This window comes from Gymnogyps californianus, chromosome 1 (genome assembly GCF_018139145.2).
Source record: "Gymnogyps californianus isolate 813 chromosome 1, ASM1813914v2, whole genome shotgun sequence".
In the NCBI taxonomy this organism is placed as follows: domain Eukaryota; kingdom Metazoa; phylum Chordata; class Aves; order Accipitriformes; family Cathartidae; genus Gymnogyps; species Gymnogyps californianus.
This window is the reverse complement of record NC_059471.1, coordinates 99,459,911-99,482,008: the sequence shown is the minus strand read 5'-3', so window position 1 is coordinate 99,482,008 and position 22,098 is coordinate 99,459,911. Positions and strand designations below refer to the sequence as shown.

Here is a 22,098-nt window from a genome sequence, read left to right as displayed (position 1 = left end):
CTGAGAAGTTTGTAAACCAAGCAGCGCAGTCAAACTCCCTCCCACATATTTTGAGGAGGAGAATAATATCACACAAGTGAGTCACAGACACTGGAAAAGCAGAAAATGCAGAAGTAAGGTGATGGCTCCCACCCAAACTCTGTATCTTATCTCTGACCACGGTGGAGAGCTGGTGGTGTTTTATTTTTGGGGTGTAAGAGGCACTCTCAGGTTCAGAGAAATAATTCTGGGGACCCTCTTTGCACTAGCAGCCTTTCTGAGCGCTCAGTCTGGGGACCTGAGAGGAGATTTGGTGTTTCTCATCCTTGTCCCAAGGCAGGTGGGATGGAGAGCCGAGGGTGGCAGGAGCTGTTCCTCCCGGCCGGGGTGGCCCCTGTGTGGCAAGGGCCTGACGGGACTGCCACAGCAATGATGGTACCAGACTCTCCCTGGAAATGTATGAAAAGGAATCCTAGTTTTGGAGTAAAGCACACAGAAAAACATCAAAACAACCTTTTTGGGTGTAGGGGCACATTGGGATATATTCTCACTTCCTCTCCCGAAGGCTGCCTGGCGCAGGAGGCATCAGTTTCCTGAGGGGGGGGTAACAACCCCTCCAAACAGAGGTCTGTGCCCCTCTGACCCCAGGGGAGCGGCTGGCGCCCTGCACAGTTGCCCTGCATGACAGTAAGTGATGGAGCACAGGGTTCGTTAGTCTGCCAGCATGCCGCCGGCGGCACGGACAGTGCACCCACAATACACACGCAATTGCGGGCAGATTAGAAAATTATTTTTCCCAGCTACTTATGATTAACTTCAATGATGCAGATGGAGCTCCCCTGGCACATTCAATCCTGAAGCAGTAATGTTGTAATAGCCAGGAGGGACTAAGGATGTGAGAGATGCAAGGTCCGTAGAGGGGGGGGTTTCTCTGCTGAAGAAAGCTCCTCTACTTCTTTTGAAACTCTTGTTTTGAGAAAAGATACTGTTCTCCTTCCAAACCCTCCCTCATTTAATCTTCTCCCCTTGTTGGTAATACAGGTCACATAAAGTCCCATTTTATCACAGGATGCAAAGCAGCAGCTCATTACCGAGTTTCTCTGTAAGTTCTGTCCTTCAGCTTCTTCTCAAGTAAGCAGTGACCACTGGTGGCTTTCTGCCTTAGGGACCAGGAGAGAATGCTGCAATGGAGAGGTTCCAGAAATTCATTTTGCTTCCTCTCATCTTAACTGCCTCGCTACCAGGTAGGACACATTCATAACGCGTGAAATGAGCCACCGTGGACAAAACGTGTGAACTAATTTTAAAGCCGTGTAGATGGCAGTTACTGGTGATATCAAATTGAATGGTCAGTCCCAGGGGGGAATTATTTAAACTGTTTGAAATGGTTAACTTTGCATTTCAAGCCTGAAGGATCTGATGGCTTGCAGTGGGCTTCAGTATGCAGGAGTGAGCAGTGGATGGTTTGGGGAGGAGATGGGGAGGCTGCCCTCTCTCACTTCCAGTCAGCAGGGATGTCCCACTTATTTCTCCCTCTCCTTATGTGTATCTTCCTCTTGTCTGTTTGGGACTGCTTTTGAGGGGACATCTGTAGAGAAGTCAATATCAACAGCTGATTTTGCTTCCAGAAATATGTGCAAATTATCGTTTTGCTAGTTTGCCTCCAATTTACATTTCACATGCCTGAGTTTCAAAGTGAATTCAGATAAAAGGTATCTTGGTGGCAGAGCTTTAAAGAAAATGTGAATATAAAGTGACTAATTGGGTAACGGAGACAAGGCTGATTTTTTTTATTATTGTCTAGCTGGGTTTTTAACAGGCTCTGAAAGGAGGGAGCTGCAGTGTGATGAGAGGGAAAGTATTGTCATGGCTTCATAATTGGTGAAAGGAAACACAGTGCAGGAATAAATGCTGAGTTTTCTGAGCAGAGTTGTGTTCCCAGTGGAGTTGCGCAGGGATGTGTGGTATTCAACAAGCTTTTAAACAACCTAGTGAAGAGGAGTGAACTGTGAGGTGGCAGACTTTGCAGGTGGTGCAGAATTACTTAGGGCAGCCAAATCCAAAAAAAGACTAGGAAGATTTGCCAGAAAATGTCATGATGCCAAGTGAGTAAGTAATAAAGGAACAGAAAAAACTCAATGCAAAGCATCACTTAACTGAAGATGTCTAGTGGGACAAAAGAGTAGATATTTGGAAAGAGAGTAAATTGCTGAAAAAGAGAGAAAATTTCACCACTTAGTGTCTTCAGCAAGGGAAATACAATGAAACCTGGCATTATATAAATCTGCAGAAAGCTTATATCTTGAATACTGGATGTTTTGTTAGCTCGTCCTTTCAAAAAGGACATATTAGGTCTGAGAAAGGTACAAAGTGTGGCAGAGGTGATCAAAGGTATGAGGAGGCCTTCGTTAGACTGGGATATTTTTCTGCTTGTGAAAAAGAAGAAATAGTAAAAATTTATTAAAATAATTAATTATATGGAGGTGAATGGTGAAATGGTTATTCACAATTTCTCATAACAAAAGGAACTAGTGGCAACCAGTAAAACTATCAGAAAGATGATTTAAGGCAAACCAAAGACTGTACTTTTCCTCACAGCATGTAATTAAACAGTAAAGCTCATGGTCACTTGATATGGGGGATAACAAATTACAAATAGGCTGAAAAAAGCTAGAAACAAGTATCATGGAGGGTAGATCCATAGGTGCACATGCAATCATTGGCTCAGGAAGTCCCTAGATCTCTTATTTTTGGACACTGAGAAGTTACAACAAGGAAGCCTCAATTTTCATTTCTTCTGTTTCTTGCACTGTATTCCTAAGCATCCAAAGCAGAGTACTACATATTTCAGAGGATTTCTATTACCCTTCACTAATGCTTTTTCAAGCACCCCTGCAATGGGTGTTTTATTGCCCCACGTGCAAGCTGTACTGGGGTAGCAGGCATTGCCCACACTGTGTGGTGCAGCCTCGGGAGCACACCCCAAAGCAGAGAGAAAAAGTGTACTGTGGAAAGACAAGTGTTGCTCTTGAAAGAAGTATTGCTGCTCTCGGGATGTTGGGAGTCGCAAGGCCGGGCGGTGTGGCTAGGCTGCCGACATGGCTGCATGGCACAGCTGGTTTGAGCATCCCCCTGGGCGGGCTCGGCATGCCCTTTGGCAGCGATAGCATTGCAGACCACAGGGCTGGCATGCAGTGCAGGGTCCCAGCCTGCTGCCAGGATATTGGTGCTGCTGCTGCGGTGCTCCCAGCCTGGGGACCCTCACCACTGGAGACAAGAGATGGTGCAGGAGGAGAGGAGCAGTCCAGCAGCAGAGCCAGGAGAGGCTGCAAGGGACAGCTGTCAAACAGTAAGAGAAGAGATGGGAAGACACACTTGGGGGCTGTGGAGAGGTTTGTGTGCAGGTGGGTGGAAGTATGTGTTGCTGAGTACCAGTAGACTGGTATTACTTGACAGAAACATCCTATGAGCATTTAAAAAGTCTTGTTAACATAAGCAAACAAGCTAGTCCTTCTCTGCAGGCTTTGACAAGCTCTAACCTATTTTGGTTTTCAAAAAGCTCAGCTGCAGGGCTGTTGGTTTTTGAAATAAACTTGAGATGTGCTGAAGAAAAATCTTACCAAATCCAAAACAATTTATTGCAGAGCTGTTGCTGGAGCAGTGGGCCAGCGATGAGGCAGGGAGGGCAGAAGACAAGGTGGGGTGAGCAAGAGACTAAAGAAAGAGTGAAAAGAAAAAGGAATTTAAAACAGACTGGAAGGAAAAAAATGTAGAAATTCAAACAGAAATAGCAGAGAAGGAAGGGAGGAAGACAGAGACTAGACTCAAAAACAAGGATAAAAGGCAGTGTTTATGGAGGGGCGATACGGGTATAGAGGGGGAAATTATTTTGAAATACGATAATGAGGCTGAAAAAAAAGGAATCATTATGGCAAGAGGATAAGCCCATCCTGTCCTTCACCGTGCTGCATCCAAATAGGTCACTTATAAAAGAGGAAAGACAGAGTCAGCAGAGGAGAGGAGGGAAGGAAAAGAATGCCCTTGTTGCTGAAACCTTCAGCATGAAAACGTGGTCCTTTAGAGTTAGTTCAAGCACGGAAGAAAAAACATTGGTGACGAAGGGCAAGGGCAGTTCTTTGGCAAATGAGGTTCCCTCAGTGCAGGCGTCATCCAGGGAACGAGATGCATTTTCGTTTCTTCAAAACCCGCAGTGATGTGACAGTGAATTTGTGTGACAGAGGAGGGAATAAGCAGCTCATAAAGGAGTTGGTGTATACTCTGCATGCTGTTGGGAAGGACTGAGCAAGTGAAATACCATAAATACTTATCAGTTTAAGCAAACTCTCACCACTGGTGACTGTTTTATAAACATTTATTGATGTGCCTCAAAGAAGGTGTCCTAACTCAGCTTTGTTCTTCAAAAGTCAAGGGGTAATGCAATATCATGAAGACAGCCTAACATTTCCTTATTGCAAAGATGATATCTGCGTGGGTGGGATTTCTTATTGGTTGTGTGTGGGGAAGCAGATGTTAAACCAGCTGTTAAGAGCTGAACACGTAATTCCTGTAAAGTGCAATGACAATCTAGCCTGAGGCCTTAATTTGTCTAAAAGCAACCATCTGCAAGATACTTTTTAAGCAGTATGTAGATGAAACTAGCACTAAAATTTTCTCCTTAGTGCAAGAAGCAAGGTCCAGCAAAAGGACTTACAGCACTGGCTTAAGGCACTGGTAACTGGGTTTAGATCCCATTTCTGTCATGAATGTCCTCTTTGACCTTACACAAGTTACTTTATCAGTGTTTGTACGTGGGTTGGACAATGGAACGCACTGTTGGTTCAGGAGTCCACGTGCTATTGCAGGATAAAAAATAAAAGCAAAAAGATAAAGAGGCAAAGTTAAAACCACCAAAAATGTTTTGGCGGCAGGTGGCGAAGGCTCATGAAGCTCCTTTTTCGGTTGTGCTGGGGCTTTACGGAGATCTAAACGGAGGCAATGTTGAGCTACATCCCACTCCTCAGTCCTCCTGCCACCCATAGGATCCCCATACAGGGCTTATGGACCTGTTCCCTAGCTCACAGAAGTCAGTGAAAGACCATCTATTGCTCCAGCAGATACGGTTGGTGGAAGAAGATGTAGATCCTACCATACCTATGGACTGATAAAAAATGATTATGTTATATTAGATAAATGAAGGAGTAACTCATACCTACCTGCCTATACTGTCCTGACTGTCTGAAGAAAACAAAAGCAATATTAGCCATGTATTTTTAGAGCCGATGATCACTGATTATTCATGTTTAGGGATAAATTTCAAGACTATAATGGAACTCACAGACATGATCTCATAGCAAATGATTAACAGCTAGCAGTGTACTGAAAGTCGCATCATTTATTCAGAGCCATGGCAAGCCACAGCTCCTTAAAAAAGTAAAGTGTTTGCACAGGCATGGAAATAAATTACAAATACACAGAGATCAGTTTGCCTTAAGAGGAGCAGTGTGGATAAGTACTGAAGATCCTGTTTCATGAGCAACTAAATGCATTTTGGTGCTAACTCTAAGGAAGTTCGTTCATGGCTGTGTCTGTCATCATGGTAGCTGTTTATGTCCGCTTCAACCAGTCAGGAAGACTTCAAACAAAGTGTAAAAATCAAAAAACTCAGCACATGAACATGTTATATACACCATAGATGTACAGGGAGTAGTGTTGTAAAGGCTGGCTACAATATGAGTCAAGAAAAAATAGATAATTCAAAGACACGTTTAAGCTTAGGACAGTGTCTCAACCCTGCTAGTATAAGTTATGAATAGAAATCATGACAACTGGATGTTGAATATGAGGGAAGAGGGCCATGTTATGTGACAAACGGTCTCACTGGAATGCACTTCATCAGTGCATGTTCATTAGAAAACTCATAGCTCTGTAAATGATGCCATCCACAGACATGTGGCCAATCCCTAACATTCAGAAAGTGACAAACAGAAAAGAGAGGAAATGGCTTTTAGGCATTTTGTTGAGTTAACTGTTTATAAAGCAACGTATTAAGGTATGCACATAGAGTTGATTGCTGAGTTCATCTTCAAGCTGTTTCATGTTTTAAAGCGTTTCAGTTCACCTTTACAAGTCTGAAGAGAGCTTTGAATAAATGCTACTGGAAAAAATGAGCCATTTAAGTTGAAAAGAAATATGTTTTACTGTATCTTATCTGGCTTTATTAACTGTCAGTGGAAGTGAAGTTTGCTTTTCATTTAATGTTTTATTGCTCACACACAGATATCCTTTGGAGAATGAGGTGCATGGCAGAGGTAACATAACCCAGGAAGGTGGAAAATTTTTGTAAAGGTTTTTGTAAACATGAGAGAACTGAGAGTCAATCATACAAAGAACCAGGGAGAGCTAGGTTTGTATAATCCTGCAAAACAAAGAATGAAAAGGCTCTTGTCTGTAAATACATGCGGTGGGTGGGAGGAAAGAGAGGAGCTATTTATATTAAAGAACAATTCTTGGCACAAACCTGGTTAGATATACAATGCCTAGGATTAAATGTGAGCTGGGAATTAGAAAATGATATTGACATTGGAGCAAAGAGATTACAGACCCTATGGCCTGGGTGCGTTCACCGAGGCTCTGGTTGCAACGTCGTAACTGAGATTGGGCTCTGGTTCCATTTATACAACTGTCAAACATCTCTTTTGTGTGAAACAATACAGCATATTCTCCCCTACTCATGTCAGCTATTGACTGAATGAAAAATGAATTTTTCAATAATTTATAATTAATCCGTTAATGAATAAACTACCTAAAATGTACAAAACCTAGGTTGAATGAAACCTTTAAAAATCACTTGATTGTCCTGAATACTCTTAGCGAGGGAGTAACGGCCATTTCAGACTTTCTTTGTCCTGGAAAATAATTGAACACTTATTCTCAGGCCAAATTTGCAGACACGGATTTTTAATTAGACTGCTATGGACTGTAGTATCTAGTTGCTGTAATTATGCAGACTAGAGCCTGAATCGTTAGGGGTAGCACTGGCAGTCCTGGTGCTTCTTCAGCATGAATGTTTCCAAGTAAGTGATGAAAAACTCACTGGTGAGGTAGATCTCACTGGCAGGACTGCTTGGTTTGCAGGGAGCTTGTGAAATCTCCATCCTTAGAGATACTCAAAATTTGACTTGACAAGGCCCTGTGCGGATGGCCTAACTGTAAAGTTAGCTCTGCTTGGAGCAGAGGGTTGGGCTAGAGATTTCCTGAGGTCCCTTGCCACCGCAACCTTTCAAGGCCCCCATCAAAGAGCAACTCCTTCACAGTGGGGTGCAGGGGAGCACTAGGCCAAAAGGCAGCAGACCTCAGCTTAGAGGCAGGTGAAGAGATGATAGCAGCTGTGTGGGATGAGGAAGAGCTGTGCCCGGTGGGATGCATGCAGAGCACAGGCAGCCCCTGAGATGAACCTCAGTGATGGCAGGGACTACAATGGCAGTCCTCTCCCTCCTCCTCCGCTCCACCTGCAGCCAGCAGGGCTGCGAGTGGCAGTGACTTAGTAAAGGGACCGGCTTATGAGAGCGTACCATTTTGGGCTCCCCAATACAGGAAAGACATTGGTAAGCTGCTCTCCCAAACCCTGTTCCCTAAGACACCAGCCAAATAATCTGGGATGTTCTTACAGTGTGAAGGTTTGTCCCTCATGAAGACTGGGGTATACGATGTTCTTTCTCTGAGCAATGCTTTAAGATTTGCCCACCTTCAAAACGGCACCATTTCCCCTGGCCATTTCAGCGACTGAAGTCACAGCTGCTGCTTTGAAAACGAGGGTCTCTGCTTTTGTCCTTCCTTCACTTTCTGCTTGGTAGAAGCGAGAGCTTCTGCCTTCCCACGCGCAGGGGATCCACCATCTGCCTGGGCAACAGCTGCACCTTCATTCCTCTAAGGGCAATGGGAGGCCCTGGGTCTCTTGAGAAGGAAAGGAAGACAAAATGCCTTCATTAGAAAGCAGCTTTCAGTTCTGAAAAATAGTAGCCAAAATTCATACTACCTTTTAAGGAAGAAAAACTCATGAATTACAGCAGCTCTGGTTAACAGAAAGCCTGAGAAGGTGGGTAAGTATGTATGTGATGTGTGCATGAGAAATAAGGGAAGAGGAAGATGAATAGGGGAAAGAGCATAGAAGGATATATGCTGGGGCTGCAAAAAATCAGTGGCAATCCGAGGTATGGAAAAGAGACCAGTTACATAGTCCTTTATTTAAAGTCTAGAGAACTCATGTATTTTCCTATTTAAAAGTGGAACTTTTTTCTTTCAGCAAAATGATAAATCAGCTTTTTAGTGAATCACTGAAGAGAGACAGGTGATTTTGGAGTGGGAGGAGGAGAGACAAAAAATTCAAATGCATCTTTAAAGAAAACCATTTAATCTAAACTGGAGCTGAAAGATTAGATTGTACATCTCCACCTCTGAACTGGTTAAGATCTTTTAAACTATATAAACATGTACTTCTTGCATTTGTAATGATTGGCTTGGGAATCCGTTATAACAACGTAGCATTTGACCACTGTTTACTGCTGTGGGATTAACATTACTCAGTTGCAATTTCAATCCACCATACATATCTTTAACTACTTACTGACAGGCATTATAGAAAATGAGACAAGAATCTTTTCCTGAAAGTATCAGGTACTGATGACTGTCAGAGGTGAATTGCCAGCTCAGCTGAATCAACAGCCTTTCCTCATGCATGACAAAGTCCTTAATACCCCAGTGCTCTTCTTAGTGAATAATACTATTTGAATCAGGGCGCCTGGCTTTTTAGCCTTAAATTGCTGGCAGTAAAATTAAGTCAAAGGCCTTTGGTAGTGGTGTTGTATATGTATTTACAGACTGTTTTTTTCTTCCTTCCAGGTCTTGGCTTTTGTTACTCTATTATAAATGGCCCTACTAATGCAACAGTCCTTGCTGGTTCAGAAGCCCGGTTTAATTGCACTGTGTCGGTAGGATGGGTAATTCTCATTTGGCTGTCCAATGGAAATCCTGTCCTCACTGTCATCAGTTCTCAAGGAGCTGTTGAAACATCAGACCGCTTCACCTCTCAAAATTATACCAGTAGCAATGGGTTTACCTCGGAGCTGATCATCCACAACACCCGGCTGAGTGACTCTGGAAAAATTGAATGCAGCACCCAGCAACCTAGTGAGAGTAGCTTTGCGTTTCTTTCTGTTCAAGGTGCGTATAGCCACCACTAGAAAGCTACTGTATTATACTGCACTTAAAGGAATCCTCTGATGAATTGTTCAAATTATCCCTGTGAAGGAGTACGTGCTCTCATTTACCATCCTTTGCCTCCTGTCCTCCTTGTCTTAATTTTACTGTCAAAGCAGGTTTCAGAGTCACATTCAGAGTGCCATTAACAAAGGTTATAACTGCCCTTATTTTTTCCTGTTACATCTGTTATTCTTTATTAGATTGCATTAAAGTGCCTGAAGGCTATATCAGGCCCACCAGCAGTCAGTCAAAAATTATCTTTTAGCTGGAAACAGTATGGATTACTCCTGCGCACATCTTTGTACATGAACCTTTGCCATGGTTTGACCCCAGCCAGCAACTAAGCACCACGCAGCCGCTACCCCCTCCCCACTCCCAGTGGGATGGGGAGGAGGATCGGGGAAAAAAGTAGAACTCGTGGGTTGAGATAAGAACAGTTTAATAACTAAAGTAAAATAAAATATACTACTAACTAATAATGATAAAAATCTAATAATCATAATAATAATTGTAACGAAAAGGAATATAACAAAAAAAAAAAAGAAATAAACCCAAGAAAAGACAAGTGATGGACAATGCAGTTGCTCACCACCTGCTGACCGATGCCCAGGCAGTGATTTGCCCCTCCCGGCCAACTCCCTCCAGTTTATATACTGGGCATGACATTCTATGGTATGGAATATGCCTTTGGCTGGTTCGGGTCAGCTGTCCTGGCTATGCTCCCTCCCAGCTTCTTGCACACCTGCTTGCTGGCAGAGCATGGGAAACTGAAAAGTCTTTAACTTAAGATAAGCGCTACTCAGCAACAACTAAAACATCAGTGTGTTATCAACATTATTCTCACACTAAATCCAGAATACAGCACTGTACCAGCTACTAAGAAGAAAATTAACTCTATCCCAGCCGAAACCAGGACAACCTTCTGCTGTCTTTAGGGCAGATCTCACTCCTTCTTTCTGACTCAGGAATCAGTCTGTATCCAGCTTATTTGAGTTTGATTTAAGGGCGTGTAGAAGTAAAGCCCTTGAGACACAAGGTGATACTCTTCGTATGATTGCTGCTGCAAGCTACCATTTCCAAGGAACAAAAAGTCCCTGCGTATCAAGCCTCTGTATATGAGACCTCTTCCTCCTCTCTGAAGCATCAGTAGTGACAGAGTGCAGCCATTAAAGCAAGATCTAACTGCCAGACACTAGCCATTTGTCAAAGAGGTGCTTCATGCAATGAGAACATCTCATCATCTCCCTGTAAACCTTGCCTGATAAAAACCGAGCACACTTAAAACTTAGAGAGAAATACTGTTATTTCATTATGTTGTCCTTCAGCTGGAAATATATCAGGATGGCTAAAAAGTATAATTTCCTGCTTTTTATTGGAAAGGTACTGAAAGCTGTGACTTGTACTTTAGACATACTGGACAATGTGTCCATGAAGTTGCAATATCTGCACATTTATATCATGCATATGGTATATCTGTGTTAATAATGATTGGTTTTGACTTCGTATCTCAAGGCATAGCTATTTCTGGGTAGCAAGATAAGATTTAAAACTATCAGCAGGAAAGCAATGCAGCCAAATATTCTGAAGGAACAAAACATCTTTTCCCTCCTACAGTTAACGGATCTTTATTCATCAAAAATAGCACCTTAACAGTAAAAGAGAACAAAACAATTGAAATTGTTTGTGAAGCCTTAGGATGGGCTCCAGCTCCAGACATTACCTGGATGACAAATGACTCTTTCATTGATAAGTCGAGGTATGTCACACAGCACAGTCAAGGATCTAATGGCCTCCACAATGCCCTGAGCATCCTAACTTTGACTCCAACGGACACTGAGATTTTGACGTGTTTAGCTGACATAGAAGCACTCCTTAACCCTCAGAATGCAACTGTAGCTGTTATTTTTGTCAACTCTACCATAGGTAAGTGAATGTTTGCTGTACTTTGCCTATACTGTAGTGCCTGTACTGTACTGCCTATATTCAGAACTGTGCTTTTTGTTTTGTTTTGCTTTGTTTTATTTTGAAAAGTCTTTTACTTGCAAATGAAATACTATGAGATGTGCAAAAGTGATAGAACTAAGACCCCGTAGTCACAACTTCATACACAGGTAGAGTTAAATGCACATCTGTGAGAGGACTGGTACAAGTTTAATGAACCACAAAGTCCGACTTAGGACTGAACAAGACAAACAAAGCAGTACATCTGCCACTGACTCCTACTATGGATTCACTGCTAAGAAAACTGGCCTTTGCTCCTTGACCAATTAAACATCTAATGAATTTAGATCTTAAATATCCTTGATTAGGCTATGCCTGCCATATTAACATAATTTCTTAGACCTCATTTACTCAAAGTCAAACCCTCAGGTGAAATTGTTCTCCATAATATTCAATACCAGTTTTACCACTGATTTGGAAAAAAATCCTGGATTTTACTCCCAGTTTCTTCACAGAACTCAGAATAGATTCTGTACTAGCACTTCAGGTGCAAATAGAAGGTTCTCCATATGAGCAGTGACCAGATGTGATGGAGCTGTTGCAGTATGGTGGTAACGTCCCCAGGGCTGCACTGAGGCTGGCACCTAATTGCAGATGGTAGCATTTATATGTAGGAACTTCTATACCGTATACCTATCACCAATCTGCTATAAGAAGGTCTTTGTACATGGTGTATTCACCCATTACAGAACAAGAATCAGGTCATCAAGAGAAGCTGCATATTCATGGGCCTCATCCCAAAGTCTGCTTAGATCAAAGAGCCATTGGGCCTGCTTTCCTCTTCCTGGCATGGTCTCTTTCACATCTTAGAGGAAGGTAAAAAATGTCCTGCAGCAACATATATGAAATTCTTTGGACGGTGCATTTGTTTGCTTTTTATTGCCTTTTATTTAAGGAAATTCAAGGTCGCTTTAATCCAAGCATGGATGTTGGGCAAATCTCTCAAAAACAGTTAGCAAGACCTTTGATAACCCTAAATATTTTTGCTAAGGTAATCAACATTTTCTGTAATGCTGCTGATGTTTGGCCTCACTGACATACTATGAAAATAAAATTCTGTAATTTAGCACATTCACAGTACTAGGAGTTTCATCAGGAAAAGGGTGATTTTATCTGGTGTGTGCTGCCAGCGTGGAACAGAACAAGTGGGACTATCACTACAGATCTGTCTCTCAATCTAACAGAATCCTATGAAAAATGTTTTTCTTTTCCCAACTGTAAACACAATAAGAGCAAGTAAGAGGAAGTATCATCTCTCTGTGGGTTAGCAGTGTTTCATGCAGGTGAGGGAGACAATACCAGACCGTCCTTAGGAGCATTTCTCTGTTGGGACTAGCCAAGTGTTTCAGCTGTCAGGTAGAGGAGTCTCAAGGCAAACTAAACTTGCAGCACTAATTGCATGGCAGGGAGCTGAGGTTACTGGGTGTCATGGTTTAACCCCAGCCAGCAACTAACCACCACACAGACACTTGCTCACTCCCCCCTGGTGGGATGGGGCAGAGAATCAGAACAGTAAAAGTGAGAAAACTCGTGGGTTGAGATAAAGACAGTTTAATAGGTAAAGCAAAAGCCGCACACGCAAGCAAAGCAAAACAAGGAATTCATTCACCACTTCCCATCGGCAGGCAGGTGTTCAGCCATCTCCAGGAAAGCAGGGCTCCATCACATGTAACGGGTACTTGGGAAGACAAACGCCATCACTCTGAACGTCCCCCCCACCTCCTTCTTCTTCCCCCAGCTTTATATGCTGAGTATGACGTCATATGGTATGGAATATCCCTTTGGTCAGTTGGGGTCAGCTGTCCTGGCTGTGTCCCCTCTCAGCTTCTTGTGCACCCCCAGCCTACTCGCTGGTGGGGTGGTGTGAGAAGCAGAAAAGGCCTTGACTCTCTGTAAGCGCTGCTCAGCAATAAAGAAAACATCCCTGAATTATCAACACTGTTTCCAGCACAAATCCAAAACATAGCCCCATACTAGCTACTATGAAGAAAATGAACTCTATCCTAGTCAAAACCAGTGCACTGGGTATAGGTACACTGCCTCCTATGATGATGTAGTCCACCCTACAGTGACATCCCTTTTATTAACCTTATCCTGTGGTATGGGAAATGCATAGATTATATGGGTTTTTTTGCAGTGGCACTATGCATCCCCACCTGTCTTCCGCACAGAGTAGGGCCTCGAATCTATGTTTCTTTTTATGATGTGGTGAGCATCGTGAACTTCTATAATCATGCCGACAGCCTCTCTTGATGAACTGATTCTTCTTTTGTAATGGGTGAACACGGCACATACAAAGACATTCTTATAGTGGATTGATGAGGGGTTTGGTATAGAAGTTTCGACACACAAACAACTGAGGAGGTTGAGTAACTGTGTCTTTTATTTTAAGTATGAGTCATTATTAGCAAGTCTTTTTCAGAAGTACTTGCTTTGTAATGCAGTTGAAAAAGGTAATTTCACCATTCTTAATATGACTTTTTTGTAGTCACATTGATCCTAATTACTGACTAAGCAAAATAGAACTATCCTGAGGAAATTAATAAATTCCCCTGCCTACTCATTTGTGGAGTACTGCGGTATCCACCCTCAGTTTCCATAGCTACTCATTGTAAATCAGAAGAGGAGAAAAACAGATGTCATGAAGCACAATTAGTGTATAATTAGGGATTGTATAGGACCATCATTCATTTCTCTTTGGAAAAATCATTGTGCAGCAGCAGACACTCAAAATTTGTCAGGATATGAGCATATGAAGTCTTTAAATTACTAGAATGAAATAAAGATGTGGCATTTACGACAGAGAAAGGTATATAATGTATATATCACATTTGAAATCTCAGAGCTTCTCTGACTTTTCACTTACAGACTCAGCCTTAGCTAGCTGTTGTCAGGAAAGAATATGACTAGCTTCAAACATCTAAGGAGTCCTTCCCAAAACTACTGTAATATCAATTTCAGCCTTCACTTAAAAGCTTGAGGAGTCAAATTCCTCAATGTTCCTCACAAGCAATACCTGTCCATTCACAAGAACTGCAACCAAAATCTGAGCCCTCTTCAGTGAGCCGTCTCCTGGTCAAAGAATGTCCTACCTTCCTGCGCCTCTAGATCAGTCTTCATCTCAGAAGACTTTCCATACAAGGTGATGCATTTTTATGTCGGTCACTCCTCCTCCAGAGTTACCTCACTCACAGTGGTGTTTGGCTGAGCCTCAAATTTGGGAAATCCTATGGAGTTATCCCAGCAGATGCATTCAGAGAGCTGTTATTGGGAAATGGGGTCCATGGCAGAGTCCCTTAGCTGGGCCCAAGCTCTCTTTGGCTTCAGTGTTGGCTTCATGTGGCCTGTGACCTGCAGAAGATGAAGACAGGGAATCCGCCATGAGCCTGATCTTCCTTTGCTTTTTAGTTAGCCAGAAAGCTCCAAAGTGTCCAAGAAGCGATGTGCAGCTTTTTCCAGTCTCTCATTTCTCCTTGGTCACCAGCATGTGCCAGGGAAGATCCCCTTTTCTGCAGATACTTAGCCCAAGTAAATTTTTGGGCAGCTTTGGGAGGAGCCAGAGGTCTGGATAGCAGCAGAGGATGGGCCCTATAGAATGAGGAAGTGGCTGTGTCCACACTAAGCACCTCATGTAACTTGGTGTGAATTTACTAATGGGGCTAAAAGGAGTTTAATGCCCTCATGCTTTAGTGCTCCTCTCTTGCACCCCTACTTGCGTGTTGAGCTGGCAGCTCCTGCATTCATACCTGCTGGTCCCAGCTCCAGTTTCTTTCTGGATCCTCCAAAACTGCGGAGAAGCTACAATGCTGAAGTGCTGGGAATGTTTGTGTTGTATCCTGTCCTTCTTGCTTCAGCTCCATAGATCCTCTTTGGCATGTAACCTGAACCTGACAGGGAGCGAAATATCTTGGTGTGGCAGCCAGCCTGGAGGTATGGGCCAGTGTAGGTGTCTTTAGCTCCTGTCTTTACACTAACATTAAGCTTTCCCCTATAGCTAAATAGCTGTCTTTCATATTTTAGACATCTTGAAATCCCTGTGGCATGCTTTATGGAACAAAATATGATAAAATATAGATATTTGTTGCAGTACTTCTAGATAAAAATACTATGAGCATGTTTATCATCAATTGTAATCACAACTGATTGCAACCTACAGAATTAACTACTAGTTTGCAGGTTACTGAGTGCTTGCTTTCTCTAGTAGTCAGAAGAAATTCAAAACACGTCAATTGAACGTTAGGATTAGAGAAGACTGGAACAAATTGCTTAATCATAATGACCTGAGCTTTGGAGAATGCAGACTCCTAACAGAGCTTCAAGCTTTGTAGGAGGCTCTGGTCCAGTATCTTTGCAGTCTGAAACCTCCAAACCCCAAACATATGCCCAGGCAAATTTGTAGGTAGAAAGGATTTACTTTATTCCCTGCCGTAGGTAAACCAGGAGATACTCTGGTTCACACATGAGGGGAATAGCCCTGACACTGTGCAGCTACCAGTCACCTAGATCGCTGCGGTACCTTTTCAAGAGGCTGTCAGCTACGTGCGGCCATGCAGTCGTTAACTGGGACCTCTAATGAGGAAATGACAATCATAAACCCAGTGCGACAGAATGGCTTTTGTCAAGTTTGGATGTGTCTTACACCTGTAATTTGGATTGGAATCTTCTTTTCTAAACAACTGTCAAAATTATTTTGCGGCTGCTTTTCAAAGGGTAGCCAAATTAGAGGTGCTTCTGAAATATTGGGTCAAAACCAAAGAGCAGGATGATGTGAAAATCAGAACTGACATCTTCCTTGTGCATCCAGCTACATGAGAAATACGAGGTATTTTTAAAATTCTGTGCACGTGGGAGCTCTGTAGGAAAACTGTTTGGTCATAGCAACCGATTTCAGCAAGACACTGAATTGTCTTTAAATCACCTCATTTAACTCTGTAGATTACAGCAAAGACAAAGGAATAAGTTAATGTTGTGAGAATATCGGTAGAGAAGATGGGTTTGTAGCTGTGTATTCCCAAACGGTGCTACTTTTTACAGGTTTTGCTGCTCTTTAAGTGGATAACAGATGCCCTACCAAGTATGTCCCAAAACCAAACACCTGCTGAAATCAGTGAGAGAAATCCCAAGATGGAATTCATCAGAAAATCATATCTACAGGCTAGAGATCTCCATCTGTAGCAGTCACCTAAGACTATTGCTGTGGTCTATGGGGAGAAATGGACATTTCTTCAGAGCTGCTCATCTTATCAAAAGGGACACATACACATTTGGCCAAATTAATTGTAACCCAAACCCCCTATTTTCTCTCCACTGACAAGAGCAGCTAGACAAGATGCTTAATATCTGCAGTATAGACATCTAAATTGAATCTTAACTCCTCTCCCCAACCCCAAATGTCTCCAGAGAATGCTGGGAGGCCCAGCATATCTACAAAATAGAGTTTAGGTTGGAAGATTGCAACCCTGTGTTTTTCAGAAGAGAAGTAGCAGTGGGAAAAGTTACAATTACAATAAAGAATTTGCATTTGGAAACATTATAAATTCTCGGGCACCATCCATAAATACAGAGTCCATCATTTGGAAAACACAGACTCCTTGTTAAATAATCAACAAGCAGTTAACAGCTTCTCACAGAAAAGGTAAATATTCTGAAAAGGATGTTTTGAGGCTCTGATAGTACAATGTTTCTCCATTTAACTTAACAGCAAATGATTACAGCAAAGACAGCAGAAGCACGTGGGTTATTGTACTTGCAGTCGTGCTTTCACTTGTTGGTATTATTCTTCTGATCATTATTGTTGCGGTTGTCGTACGGTGCTGCTGTCTAAAGAAGAAAGGTAAGTGGACCTTCACAACTGGTCTATACATTAAAGAGTATCTTAAGTTAGATATAGATCTCCTAGTTATGTCAGCTCTGGTGTAGTGCAAAGACCTGTAAGCAGAAGTGTGAGTAGACAGATCCTGCTCTTAACCATGATCTGATTAAGATGCTCCTTACTTTCATCTTGCTGTTTCTCCTATAAATTGGTTCCAAAGTAATCAGTGGCCCATTAGTTTTGCCATTCACATTAACTAGAAGGGGGAGTTTTTCAGGAGTACGTTAACTTTCAATGACGTTTCGTTCCTATGCTGAGGTTCTTTGTTGAAGTATACCTTCAGTGCTGTGTGCCTAATTTCCAATTTCTGTGTAAGCTGTTCTACAGGGATGTTGCACAATTTTGTAAACAGGGAGGAGAGATACCCCTGTGGTAGCTGGAACACAGTGCACACTCTAAGAGGAGATCTCTAGTAGGTTCCATTTTATTTTCCTGCATTTTAAACACATTCCTTTTTTTTTCTTTCTCATTTCCCCCCCCCCAGGATCTACGTATCAAAATGAAATAAGGTAAGCTGGATGAGGTGGGAGGATTTTTCCTCTTAACTGAACTCTTTCAGGCTGCTGCAGGACGGTGAGAGCGATGTGCCAGTTTCCAGGCCCCGCTGCCCGGCACTCCCAGGGTGCTTGGGTGCTGCCCTGCCGTGTGACCTTGCCCATTTCTGTATGCACAGCAGGGGAAGGGGGGACAGTATGCAGGGAAGGGGACTGACCTTAGGGGCGAAAAGCGAGGGCCCCAGCTCACAGCTGGTTGTGAACTCTGTTCCCACCATAAACTGGGTTGAAAAGAACCAAACCCCTGCAAACGCTACCTCTCTGATTCAGCAAGCACAGAAATTACAAACTGAAAATACACTCCTGCTGAAGCTGATGGGCAAAGCAAATCCTTAAAAATTGGCTGTACCCCCGGGTGCCCCGGGGAAGGCAGGGGAGGAGCCCTGCCTGCATCAGGCTGGCTGCCTGCAGCCTACCGGGCGTTTGCCCGCGCCGCCACAGGAGGTCACTGCGAGCCCAGCAGCTCTGCCGGGGCTGCCGCAGGGGGGCATCCCCGGACCTTTCGGCAAGAAGACTTGCCGCAAGCTAATTGGGGTAGGCCGGCAGGCAAATTAGACGGTCTCCCCGGCTCTTTTAAGGTTCGTTAGCATTCGACTGATAAAAATGAAATATTTATTTATTTAAATGAAGCTGCCCCGATGATGAGTGTCAACACTTAATCAAGTGATTATCAGACGCGCTTGAGTACAAAGCTGTTGGTACGTTATTGCGTTGAGTTGGAAAACCTTAGAAATCATGAGCTGAGGGTTATCGGCATTAAGATCCTATTTATTGGCACCAGTGTGGCTGTGACAGCAACGTCAGTGGGGTTATTTGCAGTTATTTTTTCTAAGCTGCTAGGGAGCATTGTAAATTCATACTCCGCCTACGCTTGCAGGGCTTTTAACTCTCTGTCTCTTAATGAGTTTACAAAACGTTACATCACATTGCCTCGCACTTCAGTAATACCTGGCTTCATTAACGGCCTCTTGTGGGGAAATTTTGTGAAGGTCTGTTGACAGATTTCCATTTATAAAGCACTTTATTGATACGAAATAAAATAAAGAAATTAGGTAAACACTATTTTCTCCTGAGGAAATGATGCTAATTATGCCATGCCATACTTGTAAACTTCCACAAGATTTCTTAGTTTGTGACACCAAATTGATCATTTTACCAAGTGCAGCTATAGAAATAGGGCAGGACTAAATCAGCAGAGAATGGGAGGCCAAAAGCAGGTATGACTTGCATATCAGTTTTGCTATGAATAAAGTCCTACAAAGCCTTTTTGCTTGGATTCTGACTTCGTTCTGCCAAAAGTCTTCTGCAAGGGTCAATCCTGCTAAGGCAAAATCAACTGGACGTGCAGGGAAGCATCTGCCCAGCAGTGCGGACTGGTACAGCTGGGTCCGTGTCCTTCCCAGGAGCCTACCTCACTGATGTGGGTCTGCACAGTGCTTTCTTTCAGACAACCTGAACAGGTCCAGAATAGGGCATAACGTTACTTTCCCCCTATGTCTTTGAATCTGGTCTGGGCAAATACAATTCTATCTTCATGACAGAATGTGTATTTTTAGATCTCAGTATAGTAAAGTTCCTATTTTCCCATTAACTTCAAACATGAGTTGTCATACTGATTTCATAAACGTTGCTTACACTTTGGAAGTTAAGCAAACACTTAAGCAAATACTTAAGCACTGGGATGAGTCCAGGCTTTATGGCTCAGCTTGAACTTAGAAACTCAGTGTTTCTGCAGTTCTGCAAAGTTTTAGCATGTGTAAACAATGACACTGAAATCACAGGAATTATTTACAATTACTTACAGATTTTGTAGGTTCAGTGTTTTTTTTCTTGGGGGGAACCTACCTGCAGTAAAAAGAATGGTGATGGTCCAGATTTGGAAGCTGCGTCGTAGCAGTAGCGAAGAAGTGGTGAGACCAAAGATATATTGTTTTACTTCCCACATTTATTTTTAACTTGGCTGGCTATCTTTCTGTACCTCCCACACTTTTTTGTAGCTGCTTTCGATTTGGCTACTACACTGAGTTTGTTGAGATCTAAGGATCACATAAGATAGACAGTACAGTATCATGTAACATGTGGAGGTGGTATTCCTAAACAATTGCTCTTGTCTTCTAGCAACCATGACAGGTTTCTTAGTGGTATCTAACATGTTTATCTCCTAAAAAAGCCACATAGTCATAGCTGGCTCGTCAGATTTACGTGTACATCAGTAATGCTCATCTGAAGCTCTTGTGGGACTGCAAAGTAATTCCTACTAAACATAAAAAAGTAAAGGCAGCAGTTTCCACAAATATTGCTAACTGAAAATATTTCCCCCTTCCCCTACAAATCCCTGGGTTGTCATAGTCCTGCCATCAGTTTGTGCTTGCCACACCAGAAACCTAGGCAAAGATGGACCTGGGACTATCCCAGAGAGGAGTCCATGGTAGGAACAGATGAATAGTAGCATGTCTTCTGGCATAAGAGTTTTGAGTAAAAATGCACTCTTTTCTCCCTGTGCAGCTACACAGGTCACCGTTCTGCAAATTCAGAGATATGTAACTTTAACCAAGGAAATTCTGTCAACTTCACTGTGGCTACGCTCACTCGTGAAGTAAATTTCAAAGTGAAAGATTAACTTTGGAGTGTACAGATGAATCACTTGGGAGCTAACTGTGGTGATGTGAGAAAACATGCTTTGTTTTTGCAATTGAGGAGGGGCTCAAATCACAAAAATGATGAGCTGTCATAAATGACCTAGCTGGTGTTCCATTATTGGGCCACTGAATATCCTGTAATTCAGAATTAGAGATCAAAATTAATTTCCTACAAAACCCATGGTCTGGAACAGAGAGTTCAGTCTTCGCAGATTGGTCACTTAATTTTCCTGCTTTCTGATAATGCAGCTGATGGAGTCTTTCTAAACAGGATTTCACATGTAATACTTATACGGGACAAGATTTGTACTAGCTAATTACTTGGAAGGCCTAGATATGTTTTGCATGTATTTTTTCAGAAGTAAGACATATAATTTTTTCTCTGTAGTCTACTACCCAAGAGTTCTCATATCATAATGAAATTCTAATGACAGGCCTTTTTGTTTCTAGAAAAGTTTCGGCTGAGAAGAAAAAAGATGGTGATTTGGAAAACAGGCAAAGGCATGGTAGTGAAAATCAGGGATACATTCCAGAGGAACTGTGGAACACGGAACAAATCCCAAGTGAGTCTAAACTGGTGAATCACATATTGTCAAACTGCTTCTCAACATAGGCATTTTGGACAACATGTCAAACAATTACATTACAAGATTTCACAATACTTTGTGAAGGGCTTGTGCTTGGCCTGAACCTCTTCAGAACATTTTGGATTTTCTAGAGTATAGTCCTTCAAAAGTATTGAGAAAACATCAAAGTTCTTTGCAGTTGAATTTAGTTTTAGTCCTGGGTTTGTTTTTTTAAATGCCTTTGTTCTTCCAAATATCTTCTGGGGCCAGAGGTGGGAGTACTGGATTCCCATATGATAGTCAATTTAGGCAATATTTTGCAGTTGGTCTGTAAAAACAAAAAAATCCACCACCACCACCAAAAAAGAACAAAAAAGAAAAAGAAGGAAAGAGAAAAAGGCAGTTAGTGAACTATGATTTTACTGATAAATGACTAAGGCATTATAAATTCTAGTCCTTAAGCACAAAGACTCTTCAAAAGCAAATGTAAATCTCCACCAAATTGTTACCCACCACTTGCATTTTTAACCACATTATTATCAAAATGTTTAATCAAACACTTAATGACATAAAATTATTGTGCAGAGTCTATAATCCAGGCATACCTCCTCTTCTCTCTAACAAATAAATTGTGAAGAAATAAGTGCATTGGAAAGATTTCAAGAGCATGTGGTATTGTAAAAGATAGAAGTTATAAAAAATAAAAGGAAAACTAAGTAAACCTGGACAAATTGATTCTACTGGGTCCTAGATGGGCTCTTTTCATATTTGTCAGTGTGCTGGGTTGACCTTGGCTGGCCACCAAGTACTCACCAAGTCATTCTATCACTCCCCCTTCTCAAAAAGACAGGGGAAGAAAATAAGATGGAAAAGCTCGTGGGTCAAGATAAGGAAGGGGAGACCAGTCACCAATTACTGTCACGGGCAAAGCAGACTCCACTTGGGGAAGATTAATTTAATTTATTGCCAATTAATAACAGAGTAGGATAGTGAGAAAGAAAAACAAAACTAAAAACACCTCCCCGACCCCCACTTCTTCCAAGGCTCAACCTCCCTCCTAGCTCATCTACCTCCTCCCCACAAGCAGTGCAGGGGGACAGGGAATGGGGGCTGTGGTCAGTCCGTAACATGTCGTCTCTGCTGCTCATTCCTCCTCACACTCTTCCGCTGCTCCAACATGGGTTCTTCCCATAGGATGCAGTCCTTCACAAACTTCTCCGATGTGGGTC

The 22,098-nt window shown here is 42.4% G+C and overlaps 1 protein-coding gene across 1 annotated transcript in view; it reads left to right on the top strand.

Annotated features, from left to right (window-relative positions):
• The first annotated feature begins 1,165 nt into the window (after positions 1-1,165).
• The window catches only part of IGSF5 (immunoglobulin superfamily member 5), a 30,837-nt gene continuing 9,904 nt past the window's right edge, over positions 1,166-22,098 (top strand). The window contains exons 1-6 of the mRNA XM_050915330.1: positions 1,166-1,223; positions 8,878-9,198; positions 10,852-11,160; positions 16,940-17,071; positions 17,595-17,619; positions 20,754-20,866. Coding sequence (XP_050771287.1) covers positions 1,166-1,223; positions 8,878-9,198; positions 10,852-11,160; positions 16,940-17,071; positions 17,595-17,619; positions 20,754-20,866 — 958 coding nt within the window. The remainder of the gene's footprint in view (positions 1,224-8,877; positions 9,199-10,851; positions 11,161-16,939; positions 17,072-17,594; positions 17,620-20,753; positions 20,867-22,098) is intronic.